General features: G+C 50.4%; 8 protein-coding genes across 8 annotated transcripts; 5 read left to right on the top strand and 3 right to left on the bottom strand.

The window, feature by feature from the left end:
* The first annotated feature begins 457 nt into the window (after positions 1-457).
* Positions 458-3,165, top strand: TrAtP1_008088 (uncharacterized protein). Its single transcript, XM_066113775.1, has 3 exons — positions 458-970; positions 1,052-1,584; positions 1,666-3,165. Exons 1-3 carry the CDS (start codon positions 904-906, stop codon positions 2,590-2,592), a joined length of 1,527 nt encoding a protein of 508 aa, XP_065969863.1. The 5' UTR covers positions 458-903; the 3' UTR covers positions 2,593-3,165.
* A 1,200-nt stretch (positions 3,166-4,365) lies between these two features.
* Positions 4,366-8,641, top strand: TrAtP1_008089 (uncharacterized protein). Its single transcript, XM_066113776.1, has 3 exons — positions 4,366-6,085; positions 6,205-7,030; positions 7,094-8,641. Exons 1-3 carry the CDS (start codon positions 5,455-5,457, stop codon positions 8,220-8,222), a joined length of 2,586 nt encoding a protein of 861 aa, XP_065969864.1. The 5' UTR covers positions 4,366-5,454; the 3' UTR covers positions 8,223-8,641.
* Positions 8,642-9,076: 435 nt separating this feature from the next.
* On the top strand, positions 9,077-9,973 carry TrAtP1_008090 (uncharacterized protein; the record flags this gene model as incomplete). Its single annotated transcript, XM_014086517.2, has 2 exons — positions 9,077-9,191; positions 9,447-9,973. The coding sequence occupies 2 exons, from the start codon at positions 9,077-9,079 to the stop codon at positions 9,971-9,973; spliced, it is 642 nt and encodes a 213-aa protein (XP_013941992.1).
* An 881-nt stretch (positions 9,974-10,854) lies between these two features.
* TrAtP1_008091 (uncharacterized protein) lies at positions 10,855-11,849 on the bottom strand (the record flags this gene model as incomplete). The annotated part of the gene is made up of 4 exons (XM_014086518.2): positions 10,855-11,223; positions 11,316-11,509; positions 11,599-11,694; positions 11,771-11,849. 4 exons carry the CDS (start codon positions 11,847-11,849, stop codon positions 10,855-10,857), a joined length of 738 nt encoding a protein of 245 aa, XP_013941993.1.
* A 1,720-nt stretch (positions 11,850-13,569) lies between these two features.
* TrAtP1_008092 (uncharacterized protein) lies at positions 13,570-13,858 on the bottom strand (the record flags this gene model as incomplete). The annotated part of the gene is made up of 2 exons (XM_066113777.1): positions 13,570-13,666; positions 13,725-13,858. The coding sequence occupies 2 exons, from the start codon at positions 13,856-13,858 to the stop codon at positions 13,570-13,572; spliced, it is 231 nt and encodes a 76-aa protein (XP_065969865.1).
* A 70-nt stretch (positions 13,859-13,928) lies between these two features.
* On the bottom strand, positions 13,929-16,142 carry TrAtP1_008093 (uncharacterized protein; the record flags this gene model as incomplete). The annotated part of the gene is made up of 2 exons (XM_014086519.2): positions 13,929-15,650; positions 15,813-16,142. The coding sequence occupies 2 exons, from the start codon at positions 16,140-16,142 to the stop codon at positions 13,929-13,931; spliced, it is 2,052 nt and encodes a 683-aa protein (XP_013941994.2).
* Positions 16,143-18,602: 2,460 nt separating this feature from the next.
* Positions 18,603-19,759, top strand: TrAtP1_008094 (uncharacterized protein). Its single transcript, XM_066113778.1, has 2 exons — positions 18,603-19,600; positions 19,656-19,759. Exon 1 carries the CDS (start codon positions 18,671-18,673, stop codon positions 19,016-19,018), a length of 348 nt encoding a protein of 115 aa, XP_065969866.1. The 5' UTR covers positions 18,603-18,670; the 3' UTR covers positions 19,019-19,600; positions 19,656-19,759.
* Positions 19,760-20,176: 417 nt separating this feature from the next.
* TrAtP1_008095 (uncharacterized protein) lies at positions 20,177-20,677 on the top strand (the record flags this gene model as incomplete). The annotated part of the gene is made up of 1 exon (XM_066113779.1): positions 20,177-20,677. One exon carries the CDS (start codon positions 20,177-20,179, stop codon positions 20,675-20,677), a length of 501 nt encoding a protein of 166 aa, XP_065969867.1.
* Between the last annotated feature and the right edge of the window lie 43 nt (positions 20,678-20,720).

The following is a 20,720-nucleotide window of genomic DNA, read 5'->3' on the forward strand; positions in this document are numbered from 1 at the left end:
ATGCACATACTACAGGCAAGATACCAGTAAATACGATAAAATATGGATACAAGGAGATAGCCTCAACAGTGGGTTCCTAGAAATGAGAACATTGAAGACTATTTCCCTTGGGTGTCAGAAGTTATTGTCTCCTTATAAGCGGTGCGCAGGGGCTTGATCGTTTATTTTGTCTTATCTATGTTCGGGACAAGGGATGGAGAAATGACTACCGAATAGGCGGAACCTGTTAATGCTATAAATAAAGAAGCAATCAAAGCGATGAAAGCACGTATAAATCCAGAGAACTATTCAAAGCTGTACATGTTCAAAACAACCGTCTATCAAGTTCAAAGCTCGTAGCATTGAACACCCATTTCTACTGGATATGCTGTTCAACTGCCGTTATCATTCGTGCATATGTGCCTATTTAAGCCGGGCGCGTTCCCTGCAGATAGCCAACGGGAGCCCCCGTCCATGAATTTAGCAGCGCGCAACGTTAGTGGTCCATAGCCCTGAAGTTTTTTCCCTTTCAGCGCCACCGTGCATGCGCTATGCCTGCTGGGTGACATCAGCTAAGTCATTCGAAATCAATCCCGAAGCATCGCCTTTCTTTTTCCAGTCCTCACTCGCTACCCCACACAATCCAACTGGGGCCTTTGCATTCCGCTCGCATCCCGAGCAAAGACACTCCTGGTCAAAAATCAGGAGCCCCTTCTGGGTCGTGGGTTTTCGGGCGACGGGCGCGCATTTCCTTTTCTCGACCTGCCATTTCCCGGAATCCAGGGCTGTTTGTTTGAATTTTCCATTTCGCCTCTTGCAGCGTCGTCGCCAGCCTGTTTCGCCAACCGCCAACGAACCTACCAACCTGGTCTGCGCAAAGGGCCCAGATGCAGTCGCAGCCACGAGCTGCGGGACCTGGCAGCCATGGCGGATTTCGAAGAGATGGTGCCCTCTCCTCTGTCTGTGGAGGAAGAGGATGAGCTGTGGACGGGTACGTTGAAATTTTTGTTGAAATTGGTTCAGTGACGAGTCAGGAGTTATCGAGAGGAGAGGCACTAATTCTACTCTCTAGAACTCGACAAATGCGTCTCGGAACACTGCGAAAGCCACGAATCCATTGACGATGCCCTCCGTTCCTGGCTGAGCCTGACGACCCAACTTCGCGACCAGCAGCCGCAGTCGCAGGATGAGGTCATCATGTGCGCGCAGATCCTGCTGAACAGCGACATATTCCGGCAGCACAAAGAATACGTCCGTAAGCAGCTCATCTACAGTCTGCTACAGGAGGACGAGGCCGGGCCTCTGCACGCGATAGTCTCTCTGCTCTTGCTGGACGGCCACAAGGACGAGGGGACGTTTCCGCGCATGATCCAGGAGGCCTGCTTCCCCCGCCTCCTCGAGCTGATCAGGCAAGAAAAGGATGGCGACCCGCGACTCCATCGCTTTCTGCTGCAGCTGATGTATGAGATGTCGCGTGTGGAGCGGCTGACACCGGAAGATTTGGCGCTGGTCGACGATGATTTTATCCACTTTCTGTTTGGCCTAATCGAAGGCGTGTCTAGCGATGTCAATGATCCATATCATTACCCAACCATTAGAGTATTGGTAAGTGGTTTTTCTATTTTTACATTGAGCGGGCCACCTGGCCGTCATCTCATTCTCGCGCGTGCTGACAATTCATGGTAGCTTGTCCTGAATGAACAGTACATGCTTGCATCCACAGACACTGTTACGGTCCCCGGATCGGCCCCCGAACCGCTGACGAACCGTATTGTCAAATGCCTGAGCCTCCACGGGCCATTGTTCCGAACATTTGGAGAGAATATCATTCTGCTTCTAAATCGAGAGACCGAAACGTCTTTGCAGCTATTGATCCTCAAGCTTCTATATCTTCTATTCACCACGAAAGCGACATATGAATACTTTTACACCAACGATTTACGAGTGCTACTAGACGTCATTATTCGAAATTTGATGGATCTTCCCGACGAAAGGATGTCTCTTCGGCATACATACTTGCGAATTCTATACCCCTTACTAGCGCATACCCAGATGAATCAGCCGCCGCACTACAAGAAGGAGGAAGTTCTACGCTTACTTAAAATCCTGAGAGGCTCGCAGAACGCCCACTTTGCGCCCGCTGATCCGACAACTCTGCGATTGGTGGACCGAGTGTCCAAAGTCAAATGGCTAGTGGATGAAGACGACGTAGATTCCGAAGCGTCAGGACAGGCAGAGGTCGCTCGAAAGCTCCTGGGCATGAGCCTGTCGCCAAGGCATTCATCTAGCAGTGTTAGTGTCACTGATGTGGCCGAGGTCACGGAGAAGCCAGGCGTGCAGACGCCGAGTCGAAACGGCATGAAGCCAGTGGCCGAATCAGTCGAAGACGATGGTGAAAGCAAAACCAAGAAGCCTGTACCAGCAGTGCCCAAGCACAGACATGGCATTCCCTTTAAGCATTCAGCTTCGGCCATTAAGCATTCTGCTACCGTACATATCAGCAGCGTTACGTCGAAAAAGGTGCCGCCAAAGGCACCACCCCCTAGACGACATGGCAAAGTGAGAATGGCAGAAACGTCATCGGATGAACATCTGGCAGGAACCGTAAACTAAGGGAACCTGACCGAAAACATGCCATACTATATCCGTTGCTCCTTTTTAATTCTTTAATCATAGTGCTTTTGCTTTCGAATTTTTTTTTTCTTTTCTTCGCTTTTCTTGCGTTTGTTCATTTGTTCATCTGTTCACTTGAACGTTTGCTTGCTTGTTTCTGAAACGGTCGTTTGGAAATTGGCCTCAAAGAGCAGAGCTAGAGCTCGCAGACATTGACCAAGGCATGGGTTCACACCTTGGAAATGCGCGTCGTCAATGGCTTTCCGGAGTTTTTGGAGTATGATTTGCAGAGTAACACGGGGATTTTTTCAACTCTCGAACTTGAGATCAGCGACAGGCCGGTCAATTGCTTGACACGAGAAACATGAGTAAATGGGAAATACCTGGCAGCATAGACAAGACGGTGTTATCGATCAGGCTTTTTACTTGTCTTTGTTGTACATATGCACGCACATAGGTAACGGTGTCTTACTATTAGGTATAGGTAATGCCTGGGGCAAGAGGCAAACAGGCAACGGGGCAATTTGTTGCGTATTGTTACTTTGGGCGAATATAATTTTTGTTGCTTTTTCCAGGCTTTGAATTAGATTGCTCCGTAGTGGGTGTATCGCATGCGATATTTGAGGGTTTGCCTGGTGCTTTTATAGGTAACTTGGGCTCTGTTCTTGATAAAAGTAAGATAGAGGCGCAAATTCGGGCTTCCGATGATCCGACAAGCCGCCAAGTACAGTAGGGCCTGTTGGTACCCAGGAATTATATACGGATATACGGTTATAAGTTCAGGAATTGTCCCTCATGTAGTTTGATAGTGTCCGAAAAGTTATATAATCTGGGCCGAGCAGCCGACGAGGACCGCATGTACTCATCAGAATGAACACCAGGATGAGCATTTAGGTGGTACCAATGCAACAAAAGCATGCACGTTTGTTCAATGGATGCTGTCACAGCCTCGTGCGATGCGGGGAAAAAATGGAAATGTACGCCCAGATTTACCAGATTCCATGTTTTTGCCCAATTCCAAAGCACGATGGCCAAGACGAAATGGACCACTCAGAGCAGAGACATGCAACATTTAGGAATCTTTGGGGTGGAGAGGAGAGGAGGCCAAGTCTGGGCGGTGGGGCGTGGCTTGTGCTTCGGGGACGAACTAATACGTCATTTTTCTCGATTAGAAAGAGGCAGCCAGGCCTTGGACGGAAGCAGCTGAAAAAAAAAAAAGAGGACTGATTTGATTGATTTGACATTCAGTAGGTAAACTATAGGCAGTTTTGACAGAAGCTAAAAACGTGCTGGAGGAGCCCACATGAAGATGGGCGTCAAGGGACTGCCCTGTAAATGGCCGTGACGATGTGTGCGGGTTTGTGCATTGGCGAGAGCGGGCATTGGAGCTCTCTCGCACCGATCTGGCCCATGTTAGGGGATCAGTAGCGCCTGGATGGGGTTCAGCGGCGAGGAGCTATGGGCTCAAAGGGGAACAGGTGATGAGCATTACTGGGGTAGTGGCCTTGTTAGATAGAGGCAGCAGAGACAGATGACGGTGATAACGAGAGGAGAGAGGTGAGACGCGGGGGCTGGTTGCTGAGCCCCTTGGGTCGGGACGCTCCGTAAGGGGGGATTGATTACAACGAGGAGAATCATGCCCAGTAAAAGAATTACACTGCTGACGGAGTGCTAAGCATGCAATTAGCTACAGGAATCACACGCACCTTGATGGATATGCTACCTGTAGCTTCCAGATGGTTGTATTCAGCGGTTGATTCTGATGCATATGCTGGCTGGAAGAGGCCCTGCCTGTCATGTCGCTGTCATGCAGTTTCAGGCTTTCAGCGCCATGCACCTCGTACCTAGCTCGCGCGCTCTACTTGCCCGTGACCCTCGTCGCCAATGCAAGCACTACACGGAGTGCAGGTATCGACCAGGTTCCTGCGCTAGCGCCTCCCCTCTTTTTTTCACTTGTCCTCTGCCGCTGCGCGCAAATCAGATTCCACGTTTGGAGAGAGTGTCCAAGTTAGAGACGGTGCATGCCACGATGTGCGGGGCGAAGCATGTGCGTGTACATAGTATATGTAGCAATGTGCTTCGATACGGCGATTCCGGTAATCGTTGAAAAAAATAGAAAAGAGATCCATGCACGCTGCAAAAGCTCAAAGAGTTGCTGGTACATGCCATTTTGGTCGTGTACCCGTGCAACACGAGTCATCTCACGCTTTGTCCGTATTTACGCAGTGCCCGGGCCTCTTACACTCTTGCTCTTACACTCTTTTATACACCTTCCACTTACACTCGTTGCACAGCCGAGGACGAAACACGCGCTGGTTTGTTTCGTGGCCTGTGGCTCAGCGGCACCAAAAAAATTTCAATTGGCACAAAAAGAAGAAAAAGAAACAGGAAGAAAAAGAACAGCGGTTCCTTGTACCTGTGGCCTCGCTTCCCTCTCTCTGTCCAGGTATTTCTTCGTTGTGGCGCTGCCCGTGGTTGGGATCCCAGAAGCGCCTTTTTTAGCAGCTCGTCATTGCGTCAACCCCAGCAGGCGACGCTGCAGTGTCTCTGATCTATTTCGCCCTCCCCACCACCCACAGACGCCATCTTTTGCGTGCCTCTGTGATCGTCCGCCCACGTCTGTCGTCACTCGCTAGGTCGTGCGAGGCGAAACCTTGGCCAGGCGCGAGCTTGGCTGCGCATCCATATTAGGAGCAAACTATAATTATTTGGCTTGCTTGACTTTTTGCTTCTCTCTAGCTGTTGCTCCTTTACCCTGAATTCTCGCTCTGCCTTTGCTCAGCTCTACTAAGCTCAGCTCAGCTCAGCTCTTTATTCTTCTCTCCTCTCCTCTCCTCCTCCTCCTCCTCCTCCAACATCGTCATGGATTATCCGCCTCAGACCCAGGGATTGACACCTCATCCCGCCGATCTGAATCCGCCTCCAGCACTCAATTCCTACCAGCAGCCGCTGCACTCTCAATCGCAGCGCCATCTATCCGGCTCACCCTATTCCCAGAGATCACGACGGCCGCTGTCCTACCAGCCGCAGCCCACCTACCTCGACGCCGGCGGACGCTCGAATACCTCATCACCCCACCGACGCCAGAGCCCCGTTCCTGGCCGCTTCACCGAGGAGTGGGACGCCAGCCAGCGCGGCAGCTCGATCCTCGACAATCGCCGCGGCCGCGACTCGCCCGTCATGTCAGCGTCTGGAGCAGGGCCGGCCGCCATTGGAACGGCTGCCATGCAGCGCTCCAGCTCGGTCAACAGCTACGCAGCCGGTGATGATCGCGGTCTTCCGCAGAGGGGCAATACGCTGAAGAAGAAGGCCTCGCTGCGACGGAGCGGCACTGGCAGCTTGGTGCGATCCAGCAGCCGGCGCAGCGCACGAGCGGGCAGCGTCAAGAGCCTCATGCTTCAAACTGCCGACGCCGACGAGCTTCAAAGCCCATTCTACTGCCCTGTACCAACGACCGGCAATCCTACTGATGTCCTTGCCGCCAGATTCCAGAGTATGTTACTCCCTCTTCTTCCCTCCTCTCATACCTTGCATTAGGCCTTGGCGCATTGCCATTTGCTACGATGTGAGCAGTGTATATCAGCCGGCGCTAATCTCATGCGACACCAACAGCCTGGAGGAAAATCTTGAAAGATCTCATTGCGTACTACCGCGAAATTCAAACCCACTACGAGCAAAAGGCAAAGTCAATTACCAAGCTGTCCAGCGTCTCGAACAATATCGCAACCCCACCTTCATTTCTCCAAACTGCCGGACTCGACGATGCCCTGCAAATGATTCGCACTTACAATAAGACGGCCCTCCAAGAGGCTACAAAGGCGAAAGAGATTGAAGAAGATGTCATACTAGCCCTTACCGGCTTGAGGAGTGATTTGCAGCAGAAAATCAAAGAAATCAAGCACCTAGCTGGCGACTTCAAAAACAATGTTGAGAAGGAGAAAGAGGCTACAGGCAGAGCAGTCAAGGCTCTGTCCGAAGTCCTGGGAAAGTCCGAGATGGACTCTTCCAACACGACCGGCAAGCAGGATCCCTACCTCCTTAAGCTGGCGGTCGATCGCCAGATTGAGCGCCAAATCGAAGAAGAAAACTACCTGCATCAGGCCTATCTCAACCTTGAGGGCTCTGGTCGTGAGCTAGAGTCCATCATTGTAGGCGAGATTCAAAAAGCATACAATGCCTACGCCGGCATCCTCAAGCGCGAGGCAGAAAATGCTCTCGATATTGTCGGAGAGCTGCGCGATGGTCCCATTTCTATGCCTAAAGATCAAGAATGGGAGCATTTTGTTTCCAACGACAACCGAGTGGTCAACCCTAACATTCCTTTGCGCACCGTTGAACAGATTCATTATCCTGGACAGGATCATTTCTCTGCACAAGAAATTCGCGCTGGACTATTGGAGCGCAAGAGTAAATACTTGAAGAGTTATACAGCCGGATGGTAAGTTTTGAATTTTGTGCGCTCAAGCAAGTAATGTCGATATTGGTTCTAATATGATGTTAGGTATGTACTTTCAACAACGCATCTGCACGAATTCAAGTCGGCAGACAAGGCGCAAGCTCCCATCATGTCCCTCTATCTACCGGACCAGAAACTAGGATCCCGATCAAGCGAAGGAGGCCCATCAAACAAATTCCTCCTCAAGGGCCGACAAACCGGATCCATGCACCGAGGCCACACTTGGGTATTCCGGGCCGAGAGCCATGATACAATGATGGCTTGGTACGACGATATCAAGGCCCTGACAGAGACGTCATCAGAAGAGCGAATAGCATTTGTACGATCTCATTCTAGGAGGAGCACGAGCCAGTCGTCGCATCGATCAGTCAGCAGCAACGAGCTCGACGAGGAAGACGAGCCGCCCTTCCAAGCAACTGAGCAGGACGTCCTCGCGGAACCCCGATCCGAATCGCGACGGCCCCAACCAGGTGGGCGGTTCCCATCCGACATACAGGTCAATGCCCAACGAGGCTTACAGGTGCCTCACTCTCCATCTAGTGCCGGATCCAGCCAGGTGGCGTCGCCGAATGCCCAGATAATTGCTGCCGCAACTGCCATACCAGGAACGGCCACGACTGCCTATGCTCCGGAACATCATGCGCACTACGATGAAAACCATCCCGACTACGGCCAGAGAGGCGAGACTCCCATGAATGAAATGCACGCACAGGCAGTCATTGCCAACCATGAGGCTCAGGTCGATGGCGTCAACCCGTATACGAGCGAACCGCTTGACCAGGGCCAAGGCAACCAACGAAATGTCTACGGAGCACCAGCTTTTATTCCCGGCACTCGTCAGCCAGTAATTCCCAATGGTTATCCCGGCGACAAGTCTCTAAACCATGACCACCAGGGAACCCATGATGCTGCTAGGGTTAATGGTGCCGTTGGAGGTGAGATGCAAGAGATTAACGGTGGCCATTATACCAACGTTGGAGGCGCCAGGGATGGGCACGTTAACAGTGTCAACCCGAACACAATCCCCAGGTCTGAGACTCAGACAGACGCTGGTGGCTTGCAAGCTCTTCCAGGCCAGGGAGACGGTGCGGTACCAACCACTGCCAATCCTGCTGCTCGAACAATCAAGGACATGTCGGTATCGAACCTACCGATGCCAGGCAGCTTCCCATAAGATGAAAAGCAAAGGTCTATATGATTTTGCCTTTAGTCTAATTTTTTTTTTGTTATCCGTCCAACACCAAAAAAAATGGGTACACGTCAGCTTATTTGGATACCATTTCTTTTTTTGAGCTATGTTTTTATGTCTTGTACCAGTCAGTATCTCGGATGCTGAATGTGTGAAAGGAGGGTTACGGCGGGAACCAAGCAACATTGTTGCGTGAGATGTGGGCGTCTTTTTATGCTATTTTTTTCCCCCCATTTTGTCTCTGGACTTGTCTGGATATGTCATGTTGATTCAATTTAGTTTTTGACTTGGCTTTGAGTATTCTTTGGATGGCATCGCTCTTTATCACTCGTTAGGTATATCCGTAGCTCACCATGCGTGGTCTAGCTAGCACATTTTTCCTTTGAATTGATGGAACGAGATTTATTTTGAGCGACAGTGAAATAAAATAACATCTACCGTTGATTTAACAACAATATGAACCCAGATAGGACCGTAGACGGTAAAATTGCAGCCAAGAACCCATCAAAGATGGAGCGAATTCGCCAAACTGCAGGCCCATGTACCAAAGTATCCCAGCCCCACGTCGTCCAAAGACCCGCTAGAATGTTATTCCGCACCACCCAATCAGACGCTCCCAATCGAACAAGCTTCTTCAAACCAAAGCCTGGCTTCGGAAAATTTCATCGAAGGAAAAAAAAAAAAGTTCTACGAAGAGAAGGGAAAAACAGACGAGCGTCACTCCAAACGACAATTGGCCTCCCCCCTCCGACCAGCGCATATCTTTTTCGTCTCTATTTCAGTCCCTCATTCGCCAACCGAATTAAAAACGGAAAACCAAATCTTATAAAACCGCAAACATGTCCTTCCGAGGTGGTGGTCGTGGTGGTGGTCGTGGAGGAGCTGGTGGCTTCCGAGGTGGACGTGGAGGAGGTTTCCAGCAGAGGGATATGGGCCCGCCTGCGCAGGTTCTAGGTATGGCAAAAATTCTTTCATCTTTATGGAATTCCTTTTTTTTTTCTCTCTCGTTCAATTGGAGGTGGAAGAAGATATTTCGACTGTCTTTTGATTCTATGGCCCGATTCATCCAAAGGCTGGAATTGAAACAACTGCAAAAAAAAAAAAGAAATTGCAATCTCAAAAAGGGAACAAGAAAAGAAAGACAAACATTGGGAGAAAAAAAAGGAGAAGAAATACTTCAAGAGAAAAGCTAACCGTCAAATCACACAGAAATGGGCAAATTCATCCACGCCTGCGAAGGCGAAATGGTCTGCGAATCCATCAACCCCAAAGTCCCCCACTTCAACGCCCAAATCTTCCTCGAGAACAAGACGGCCGTCGGCAAAGTCGACGAGGTCCTCGGCCCCATCAACCAGGTCTTCTTCACCATCAAGCCCTCCGAGGGCATCCAGGCCGCCTCCTTCAAGGAGGGCGACAAGTTCTACATTGCCCCCGAGAAGCTGCTGCCCCTCGAGAAGTTTTTGCCCAAGCCCAAGCCCCCTCCCGGTGCGCCCAAGCCCAAGCGCGCTGGCGGTGGTGGACGTGGTGGCCCTCGTGGCGGCGGTCGCGGCGGCTTCTCTCGCGGTGGACGCGGCGGTGCTGGCGGTGGTTTCGGCGGCCGTGGTGGCCGTGGTGGAAGCGGTGGTTTCTCTCGCGGCGGTGGTCGCGGAGGTCCTCGCGGTGGAAGCGGTGGCTTTTCCAGGGGCGGTGCCGGCGGCAGAGGACGTGGTGGCTTCAGCAGGGGTGGCAGCTGGTAAAGCAAAAGAGAATTGGGAAAACTTTTAGAATCCATGGTACTCATACCAATGCCATTTCCTCTTTTTTAAGCTCAGCGGCAGCAGGGAAACCCCCTCTCCACGAATGAAAAAAAAAGGATAAGACAAGGGCGGCGGAGATCGATCTTTTGGTTTGGAGAAAGGGGAGGGAAGAAGATGTTTTATATGTACAAAGGGCTTTTTTCACGGCGTTTTTTTACTGGCTCGGTTTATTCCTCCGTCGTACCTGAATTTAGTTTTTTCTCGTCATTCTTCGGTTTCACTCCCTTTTCTTCTTCCCTACTTGTCAAACAACTGTCACTCTTAAAAGGTCTTGGCACAATGGCAAATCTCATGAGGTAGCTCCAACGCGAGTCTCCTATCAACTCAGGGATGGCGAAGAATTTATATACGAGAAAGAATTAAGTCTTTTCAAAACAAGAATACCAATGCAACCTAGGCGTAGGCGTAGGCAAACATCATATGTAATCACTCAGGCTTGTACACGGTAATGTCAAGAAATAATAAGATTATCCGGGGGGGTATCATAACCTCTGTTACTAGGCCATATAGACCACATTCTCCTCCTCAAGACTATCAAGTGGTCCAAAACGTCAGTCGTATAGGGAATCGATCAATGTAATCAGAAAAAGAAAGAAGGAAAACCCATCCCTTAGAGTATAACGTGTATCTTTATGCGAGGCGCTCGCCAAATAGTTACCCAACTGAACAAAGTCTGAACAATTTCGTTGTGCGCCAACTCATTGATCATGAACCATACAAGACTATTAGCCCTCTACCCCATTTGCCACAGCCGCATATCCAGTAAGACCAAGTATGAAAAAGTAGAGCCACTGCTCACGACAGCCAATTCCGCTGTTGATTTAGGGCTTTGGTATGCGTATCGTCTTGCTGGTCATCATGCAGCCGTGAACAACGAACAAGAGCACGATGGGGTGGAACTCGAGCGATGTACCAGTGAACACGGTGCCAAAGGGGATGCTCTCCAAGATCCAGCCTTGCTGCAGCCAGTAAGCCATGAGTGCATCCAAACCCAGTGACGTCGGAATGGGAGTGCCCTCGAAGAATTTGCTCTTGCCAGTGGCGTCCTTGGGCAGAACAGCGACGGTAACGTTGAAGCGGGCAAGTCTAGTCAGTCCACATAGAACAAAAAAGGCGAGACCAAGTGTATCGGCAGAGGTTCGAAGGCCAAGGGAGAAGGCGACCATGGCGGGAGCGACACCGAAAGAGATCTACAAGAGGATAAGGCGTTAGTGTATCTGTCGACTTCCGTTGACGGTGATAAGGCACTGGGCATCAGCTGGTGTAGCAAAAAGTGACATACCAAATCAGCAAGGGAATCCAGCTCTTGTCCCATCAGGCTGCTCTTCTTCCTCCATCGAGCCACCTTGCCATCGAGAGCGTCGAAGAAAAAGCCAAACGGCAAGAAGACCAGAGCCCACCACAGGTGATCCTCCCTCTTGGCAGGCTCCAGGCAGGAGTGTAGGGACGAGAATATCGACATGACACCGCAGAAGCCTATGCAAGAATCACATGCATCGTTAGCCCATCTTGGTCCATCTCGCCAGTCAAAAGTCGCCAAAGGAACCAGGATAGGGGGAACCCACCATTCAGAAGAGTAATGAGATCTGCGAGGTGCATGGCTCGTACCAGCGAGAAGTGGCCCACGTCTGCAGAGAGAAGCGTCTTTTGCTTGTCAATTGCTGCAATTAGAGAGAAGGAGAGATCCATTAGCATCTGATTTTGTCTTTGGCACCAGCAACTGGGAAAACCTCGTACCTGGTTGGTTCTGGGGCGACAGCTCTCTCGAGGTAGGGCCATTGATGGCCGCCGAGGCAGCGCTGGGTCGTCTTGACATGGTTGAGAGTTGCGGAAGGCGTGCGGATCGAAGCTCAGCAAGAGAGGCTTTTCGGCCGTTGACTTGGTTCTAGTAGTATGCGGAAATAGTCGTGACGGAAAGATATAAAAAAAAAACGCGAGCAAAAACCTCGGCAGAAGTGGAGATAGTAAATAAGATAAGAGTACAAAGGGCAGTCCTTCTTCAAAAAGAAGACACCTGTCTGCTTGATTGCGAGTATTTGGTGAGAATAGTAGCGGTGATGATGTCTGAGAACAAAGCAAGGAAGAGAAAGAAAAAAAAAGAAGACACGAGGGGCTGTTGCTCGCTACGAGATGCTCGAGCTACACTTGACATGGGAGGTACGTTTTAGCTTAACCTGCCTTTTCTCCTTTGGGTGGCGCTGCCGCCGTCAATGCACAGCCTACCAACTTGCCTTGTGGCTTTTTCTCTCTTTGTCTTCTCCATATTACAGCACAGTTGTGTATATCTGTACCTATTTACTGTGAAATGCTGTGAACGCTCTTCAAAGCTGTTGCATCTATCTAGCCATCTGTTAGGCTATCAAGTCTCTTGTCTGTACATTTTCAACATCTAGTAATGGCAGCACAAAGCAGGCAACTGTAGTCATAAATGTCTGATGTCAGTGATGCAATGCACGCACTACGCGCCTAACTGATGCACAGGTCCAGCTACCTTAGTAAGATGACGATGACATGCTACAAGCTTTGTTGTGAGTGGTTGAGTGGGGATGCCGTCATCAATTTTTCGAAACCTTTGCCTTGTTTTGGGGGCTGAAAAGCAGAGCAGCGATCGATTCACAGCAAATCTCTCTCTCTAACCCGGTGTTCACGTGATGCTTCACTATACACAGCTGACCCGTAGTTTCCAAATCACATGCAAATGATCACGGCCTCAAGACTCCATAGTTGCTGCCTTTTGAGACGCATGTGATCCAAGTATGGACTTTTGTGATTAACAGGTAGTCGCCGCATTGCTCTTCATTCGACAGGAAATGGGTTGTGATAGAGTGCAGCAGCGACACATTGCAGTTCTACAGTTCATATAAGCTTACATGTAGTGAAGTTAAAAACACAAAACAAATCCAGTTAGTCAGATCAGACTGGATGAGATTGTAGAGCAACTTTGAATGCTTCCGACTCAACACGAGTAGATTGCTTAGAGGGAGAATCTGCACACACTTCTGCAACAATTGTATGTAACGAGCAAATCAAAACTGCGTATATTCTAGTTTTGAATCCATCTCCATTAAACGTCCGACATCAGATGTCGCCTGATAATATAAACAACTACCAATATATACTCTTCCCCTCTCCCGGCTTCACTGCTAAAGCTCCCAAAACATCACACCCACAGCTTGTGCTGATCAGTTTTTTCAGCGGATATCTTCGGCTTAATCCTAGAAACATATAACAAATTCAAGGAAAGAGAAAAAAAAAGAAAAAAGTACCCCAAAAACGCCAGGCACGGGCTGGTCGTCAAACCTGTGCCTCTTCTTGTACATCTTTTTTTGAAGACAGTGCAGAAGTGTCGGTTTTGCTAGGATATTCATCCCCCACTCTCCTCGCAATCGTCAATTAGTTGTGCGTTTGTTAAGTGCTGCAATTGAAACCCAAAAAACCGTCCAAGGTAAGCTAGGCCCAAATGCTCGGTTAATCCATGAATGAAATTGAAAATGCCTGAATTGTGTTTTTCACTGCGTTTGAAAAGTAGAGCAGTTTTAATGCTTGATAAGGATCGAGAAACCATCAAGCCATGCGCCGCATGTGCCAGCAACACCGCAGATCGAAAAGCCTCGAGGAGGCAACAGTGTGTGTCTGTGACGATAAAGTTAGCATTGTCTCGTCGAAATCAGATGGGTAGGAGTAGGCTTACGCAGAACCACCATGAGCTTTTCCAAACATGGCCGATTTCCTGCCGAGACTGGTCAAGAGCTGGATGCCATCGATCCAAAAGCCAGCTCTAACAACAAAACCAGTGAGGTACTCTCCGCGTCGAATATCTGTCATAGGTTTTTGCGGTTAGTGTGAGAGATTGTGAGGCTGTCGCGGCGTGGCCGTAAAGGTAGACTCACCAAATTCAAATGTATCGCCTCCCTCCTTGCCCCCCCCTCTTGCCAAAGAGCTGCGTTGAATTATCGTCGTATATAAATTCCAGTCCGTCCAACGCTGAGCCGTGGTATATTATTACGCGAGACATGACTCTGTCGTGCTTCACAGCACTGGTAAAAATAGCCTCTTGGGGCTCGCTACCTTGCATCTTTGACTCTCCGAGGCTCTTGCATCGATAAGCCACTTTGCCGCCAGGCAATTTCACTGACGATTCCTTTGATGCAAACGCTTTAAAGTCATCGATATCCAAAGATCCTCCGCCATGAGTTTTGATGGACACCTTGACGCGCCCCTTTCTCTTGGCATCGGGCAAGCGAGCCCGCAGGTCTTGATCAATCAAGGTCACTTGCCGCTGGATGGGATTATTGTTGTCCGGTATATACTCGATCCACGCTCGGCAAACATCATCTCCCTCTCCAAAGATTTCTATAAAAGAAATTCCAGTTTGTGCTACCGCCAAAACGTTGCCTCCGTCGACAGCAAAGGCCTGGACGCTTTCATCCGGATTCGTAGGAGGATCACTAGGCAGCCGGAAGGCAGGATGAGCTCGGAAACGAAGGCAGTCTAGGCGATGCCAGCCACACTCGTCAGCCTGTAGGGCCAAACCTCCCTTGGATTTAGTCCTGGTGGAGTATGCCTCGCGAGAGACAAAGCTTCGATTGAGAACCACATAGTCCCTCAGCATGATTCCCCCTTCCTGGTGAGGGCATCCGAATAAGTGTCCCACCTCGTGGAGATGCGCGCCGATGCCAATGTTTGCAGACTCCCAAGAGCTTCCCGCCTCGTTGCAGTCGTTAGCCACATGCGCAGTATCGGTTGGCGTGCAATCAGTGAATGCCGGCACCACCTCTTCGAAAGAGCTAGGGTAGCTGTGCATGCAGTGTGACCCGAAGATTCCCAATTGCAATTCACCGTGACCGCCGCCAAGTGCGGCATGGCCTCGAATCGTTTTGACATCCTTGTCCCAGTGGGCATCGAGTAAGAGAACCGCGACATACTGCTTCTGTCCAGGGAGAGGATTCAGATGCTTCTTCACCTCTTCACTAGCGATATTGAAAAGAGCATTCTTATCTGTGGCCTTGCCATATTGTTGTGCCTTGTTGAGATCTTGCAGCTCGGCAACCGTCTTGTCAGACCGGATGATGTGAACACGGGCTTCAGATCTCATCGTCCCATTCTCCCTGTCGCGGTGATTGGCAGTGCCAGACATCCATTCCTCTTCGAATCGAAACGTTCGCCGTCCAAGTTTTTGCCGTGACATCTGCTCCGCAGTGAAAGCCTGCCAAAGGTACGCAGCCATTCGAAATTTCTTGACAGCAGCTTCTAACCCATTACCTTCTATTTCGGCGCGCGAAGGCGTGGCGTCGAATGTTCCGGGAGAGTCTTTGCCCAAGAGGATGGCGAGCTGCAACGGAGGAGCATTCAGCGAAGGCACCATGTGAAGAGTGAGGTACGACACATGTATGGGGTTAGAGGATGAGCTATTGGCGAGCTTGGGGCTAGAAAACTCGAGGCGGATTTTGTTGGGCCCAGGTTGTAGATAGACGAGAGCTTTGAAGTGAGAATCCCAGACGGGCCAGCTGGTTGGTGGGAATGCATCGTCAAGTCTGCTGATGATGACGGTGCCATCTAGGTGATTCTGCATAGCCTCTCCAATCGTGCCATGTATTAGAAGAACTTTTTGATACACCTAATCAAAAGAAATTAGCGTTTTCAAGGGCACAACGCTTGTATCAAAGATATGGAGGAGAAGCAGCTCTGAGGTGCAGATTATACCAAACGCAAAGCCAGTATAGCTGAAAGCATTTTGACAAGAAAGGAGGAAATTGAACCATGCTTTTGCACAACATACCCAATTGTTGTCTGAAATATTTTGAACCCGAGGAGCATACTGAGATACAGGCAAGCTACTCCTACCAATCGATGAAGGAGCTCCAAGGCCAGACATGCCCGAGACGCTATATCGACTGGAGTTTCCACCAGGTGCCAACATGGGTCGGTTCAGGCTGGTGGCAGGGTCTGATGTATGATCCAGGGATGGCGGCGTTAGGGAGCCATTTGAAGGCGTGGTATCCGGGGTATCGTGGCTCAAAGCACCATCGCTAGACGTATCAGTTGAGGTTTCGGTCCGGAAGCTTGCCCTTGACTGACGCCGCAGGCTTTTGAGAAAAGTAGGGGCCATGGCTGCCAAGTTCCAGTTGGAAGTGCAGGCAGAGGCGAAAGATGAAGGAGTCTTAATTTATGTATGCCAAGAAAGCCAGGCGAGCCGCTTTGTTCGGCAGGGAATTGCTGCTTGATCCTTTGTTTGCTTGTTCCTAGAGTGATTAGAATAGAGATCGTTGGTCAAACGAATGGTGACCGAATAGCTGCGGTCGATATCTGAGCGAGTGAAATTCCTAGCCGCGCCAGAAAGGAAGGTTTGCGCCCAGCAGCGCGATCGTTGAGCTGAGCTGCGAGGGCCAAGAATGTCGAGTCCAGCACAGTCGGTGAATCGCAGAGATCCGTTGGTGATGATTGCGGTAATCCGTGATATAGAGAGAGTAACAGGTAAAGCAGATGCTACAGTGTAGAGGCGTTGGATGTCCGTCCCTCAATTGCAGGTGTGTGTGAGCCGGTGGATGGATGCTGGCGCTCGGGGTAAAACCAAGCAGGTCTGATGCAGCGCAAGGAAATCGAAAACGTGGGATCGGCCCCAAGACGGAGATTGCCAGGCAAGGCCAAGTCGAAGATTTCGAGCTCGACGGTAAGACAAGCAAGAGGGGAAAACCCAGCAGCAGCCTCGACCAGGGACAAATCTGTAAGAGCGAGCGAGTGGACGGTAGGCGCTTTTCTGCCGTCTGCGGGAGCGATTGACAAAGATCAGCAGCTAGGCTAGATACGCGTCACCAAGCAATGGGCGATAGCAGCAGCACTATCTCGAGACTGTAAAGTCGTCGGAGTATGGAGGAGGCACCAAGAAAGAAAAAGGAAAAGGAAAAGAAAAAGAAGAAGAAAAGAAAGAAAAAGAACCAAGAGGTTACCTAGTCGAGATGGTCAGGAGAAGGACCAGGAGAACAAGCTCCCCCTACGGTATCCAGACACGCCCCCCGAGCCAGCACCGCATTGTTCGTTATTACATACAGCTCATTCACCAATTGCAAGGCTGCTACGTAGCATGGCTGCCGTGCGGAGCAGCTCTCCAGCTCCCGTATCCGCCGGGCTGCAGGCAGGGCCAAAGGCGAGCATCTCGGCCAAATTGCGCGGGAGGTCACAGCCGTATCGATGACGTCGCAGCGGGCTTGCGCGACCCAGTTTCGTTTGAAACCTTGAAGATTTTGACGGGTCTGGCATGGCCATTCATGCGCGGTGGGGATGCCGTGCTATTAGAGGATTGGCCAATTCGGCGTCGAGTGCCGTGGCACGCCAGTAGGAAGCGCGAAGTAACTTGATAGCGAAGGTTCGAATGCAAAAGCGGTCGCTAGCGCTGGTAAGCTGCAGCGGCTATTCATGTCATGTAGACGAGCTTCAATCTCTGCAGCGGGTTTTTTACGGGGAGGGTGTGCTGTGCTGTTCCGTGGTGGTTCTGTGCCTTGTGAGGAGCAGATCTTACAGTACGGGCCTATTGGGAGGAGGATTAACCGCACCTTTCATTTCTCGCTGAACCTGCATGCTAATTATAGAAACTGCATAGACGTATACTCTTCCTTGTCTGTTTTTGCAACTTCATCTCCCGTGGTTGATAAGATCTTGGATCCCTGCAAAAAAAGTTCAACTGGCCTAGTTTGCCTAGGTACCAAGTACCTTGGTAACTTCAAGTTCCAATGAATCAAGTGGCTGAGAGGAGAGAACAAGCAATATCCATGTTGCCATACAACTACTGACCAAAACTGCTTCCCCGGCAGATCCAAACCTTCAAGAAGCAGGCGTTGCGTGGCTGTGTGGGCACATCGGCTCGGCTTACGGCTTCTGGAGCCAACCCCCGCCGTTTTCAATCTTGGGATTTGCCGGTTCTGGAATCTCGAGGCAAATCGGGGCTTGCGTGCATGTGGCAGCACAAGGAAATTGGCCACGGGCAAATCATATTTCCTACAATACTCGGGTAGTAGGTAATAGGGGAGGGGGCGGCTATCAAGGATCTATTGTCAGTTGTGTTGCACCAGCGATGCGGAGGGCAATAAACAGCGTGGCAGCAGAGATGAGAGATGAAATTGAAGTCGTCACCAACGACACATGGGCCTCTTGGCTCTTGACTCTTGGCGCCTTGAGCTTGGAAGTACTACGCGTATAGGAGAATTATAGACGGGTGTGATACGAAAATACGGAGCAGTGCTGGGCGCATGCTGGACATAGCTTGAGTACTTGGTTTCCATGTTATTTCTCGCCATGCTTGTGGTGCATCCATGCCTCCGTCCACTTTAGCGAGCAGACACCACGTTCCCCTACCCTCCAATCCGCGCGGCTTGACCGACAGAAACGAGGCGACTATTTGAACGCTACCGCCAAGAGCGGAATATAAATGAAGCTCGCCGTCGCCACAAAAGCTGTCTCCAAGAACTTCGTAGGTGTGGCGTCATTCGAGGAATCGTTCCTCATGCACGCAGCATGGCCGCCTCGTACTGCAAAATCCGAGGTTGCATCTGCGCTGGAGCTGGTGCGCATCAGAGCCGCATCGGGGTAAACGTCCTTGGCCAGGGCAAACAGCCACCCAGCAGTGATCTAGAATTAGGATAAATGCCATCTACTCCATACTTGTACATGCGTGCTTTATACGCGGAGCGGGATATAGGCAAATTAGCAACGCCTCTACCTCAATTCGTCCTTCTATTCATGCTTCTCTCTCTACAATCACCCCGCCTGTCCTATCGCCGGCCCCACCTCTGTGATCCTGAAGACTCCCCTTCTCAATCTCTTCCTTTCTCTCTTCCAGCGCCGAGACTCTCCCTCTTATCGCAGCACGCAGATTCTTTCAGCCTCGGTCCCAGTTTCAGCATGGCCCGTCAAAAACCACCTCCTGATCGCCGATTGGAGCCGCTAGCTTTAAGTGCCTGCAGAAACAGATCCACGATTGTCCCAAGGTAGCGTGATACGGAATCGTTAGAGACTCCAGTCGCTCTGCTAGCAGGTCGGCGCTAAGCTTTAAGGCAAGCAGCGCCTCCTGCATTCCTGTCCTCAGGCACTGAGCCAAAGGATCGAAATATCGGAATATCGAGGCACCTGATTGTGCTAAAGGAAACCTTGATTTCTTTTTCCCCATCATGCCATAACATACGTCCCCTCCCATCACACTTCCTCACATGGCTCCCCGTTACCGTCTAGCTCAGTGCTATAGAGAGCTCGTGGGATCAGCTCGCCCAAATCAGCGCTGGTCTCAAACTTAGACAGATCTCGACCGTAGGCGAGAGATTAGCCCGCATGGAGCCTACCTAACGTTTCAACTGTGGCATCTCGATCTGGACGTCACGCCAGCAGCCTTTGTGCTTGATTCTCTAATTGTAATTGCGGATCAACCAGCCACCTTTCATGCAGTCCGCATGCAGAGATGATCCGAAAAGCTTTTCTTTTTATGTTTCTTCTTCTCTTTTGATTCAATACGTAGAGAAGAAGGGAAAGCTTCACGAATCCCCTTTCCTCTGGTCAAGCTTATTCTGCGCTTTGCCCTAGGTATCGCACTACAAGTAATTGCTGACTTGAGCCAAGAAATTGACCAGGGTGGTAGGTAATCGATTGCGTTGCAATATGGGACCTACTCCGCATCAGCTCTTAAGTAGCTCTTCTCGTTTCTTCAGCTCTTTCTCGATGGTTGGGAAACAGAAAGCATAGCATGCCGATTTTTCTCGAACCGAGAAGAAAAACTGCTCTGAATATTTGTATTTGCAGATCCCTGCTCAAGCACCCAAAACGTAACAACGATAGGCCTCTGTAGTTACACTGCTCCGCCCTGAGGAGCCAAGAGGGGCGTCGCCGTGACTACATATGCACGATATCTCCTTTTTCGACGCCAGTGATTATGAAATATGATGGAGATGAGGTGTGTCGTCACCGACCGCTATGTCAGGGAAAACTTTCTTCTTCTTCTTCTCTTCCTTCTTCTAGCTCTTCCTTCTTTACGATGCGTATCATGTTCACACAAACTCATCAATCTCTATCTAAATCCAGCTATACTTTGAGAATGGTCCATAGCAGATAACCCAGGGCTAGCAAAGGCCGTCATGCTGCCTTTCTTGCCTTTCTTCCTACATGATGCTGCGGGGAGTGCAAACAGCTCAGCTGTCGCATGATGATACCGTATGTCGGATGGCTGCCAGGGACATTGACCAACCAGGAACAGGCCAGCGCTCAGCTCATGGCCCCATCGTTGGCCAATGCATATCGGGAGCCCGTAAGACTAGCTGCCGTGGAGGAATGCGAGCAATTTGTTCAATGGCCTTACAGCAGAACCACATGCCAAGGGCCCGAGTCCAATTCAAGGGAACAAGTGAAGAAGAAGGAAGGGGAGAAAGGAAATCCACATGTCTCGAAACTGCAGCAACGGCTGCATCTCCATCTCCATCGCAGACCCGCTCCATTTGGGTGTCTCAGAGGGGACAGATCAAGTGTCACTTTAGCGACAGCGGAAGGGCCAGACTTGCAGCGCCTTTGTCTCTCTTCTGTCTCTCGCAAACCATCTCCTCTTCTCTTCCCTCGAGCTACTCGGTGCAGCAGTACATTATCTCCGTTGGTAGTGAAAGTAAATTATAAATTACAACATTCAACTACCAGAATTGCCAACCTGTACTCCGTT

This window comes from Trichoderma atroviride, chromosome 4 (assembly GCF_020647795.1).
Source record: "Trichoderma atroviride chromosome 4, complete sequence".
Taxonomy (NCBI): domain Eukaryota; kingdom Fungi; phylum Ascomycota; class Sordariomycetes; order Hypocreales; family Hypocreaceae; genus Trichoderma; species Trichoderma atroviride.

Excerpts from the sequence above, each read along its gene's own strand:
- TrAtP1_008089 (XM_066113776.1), top strand. The coding sequence starts at position 5,455 with ATGGATTATCCGCCTCAGACCCAGGGATTGACACCTCATCCCGCCGAT. Across the intron at positions 6,086-6,204 it reads CCTTGCCGCCAGATTCCAGA|CCTGGAGGAAAATCTTGAAA; the intron begins GTATGTTACTCC and ends CGACACCAACAG. Across the intron at positions 7,031-7,093 it reads AAGAGTTATACAGCCGGATG|GTATGTACTTTCAACAACGC; the intron begins GTAAGTTTTGAA and ends ATATGATGTTAG.
- TrAtP1_008094 (XM_066113778.1), top strand. The coding sequence starts at position 18,671 with ATGCCATCTACTCCATACTTGTACATGCGTGCTTTATACGCGGAGCGG.
- TrAtP1_008088 (XM_066113775.1), top strand. The coding sequence starts at position 904 with ATGGCGGATTTCGAAGAGATGGTGCCCTCTCCTCTGTCTGTGGAGGAA. Across the intron at positions 971-1,051 it reads AGAGGATGAGCTGTGGACGG|AACTCGACAAATGCGTCTCG; the intron begins GTACGTTGAAAT and ends TCTACTCTCTAG. Across the intron at positions 1,585-1,665 it reads ACCCAACCATTAGAGTATTG|CTTGTCCTGAATGAACAGTA; the intron begins GTAAGTGGTTTT and ends AATTCATGGTAG.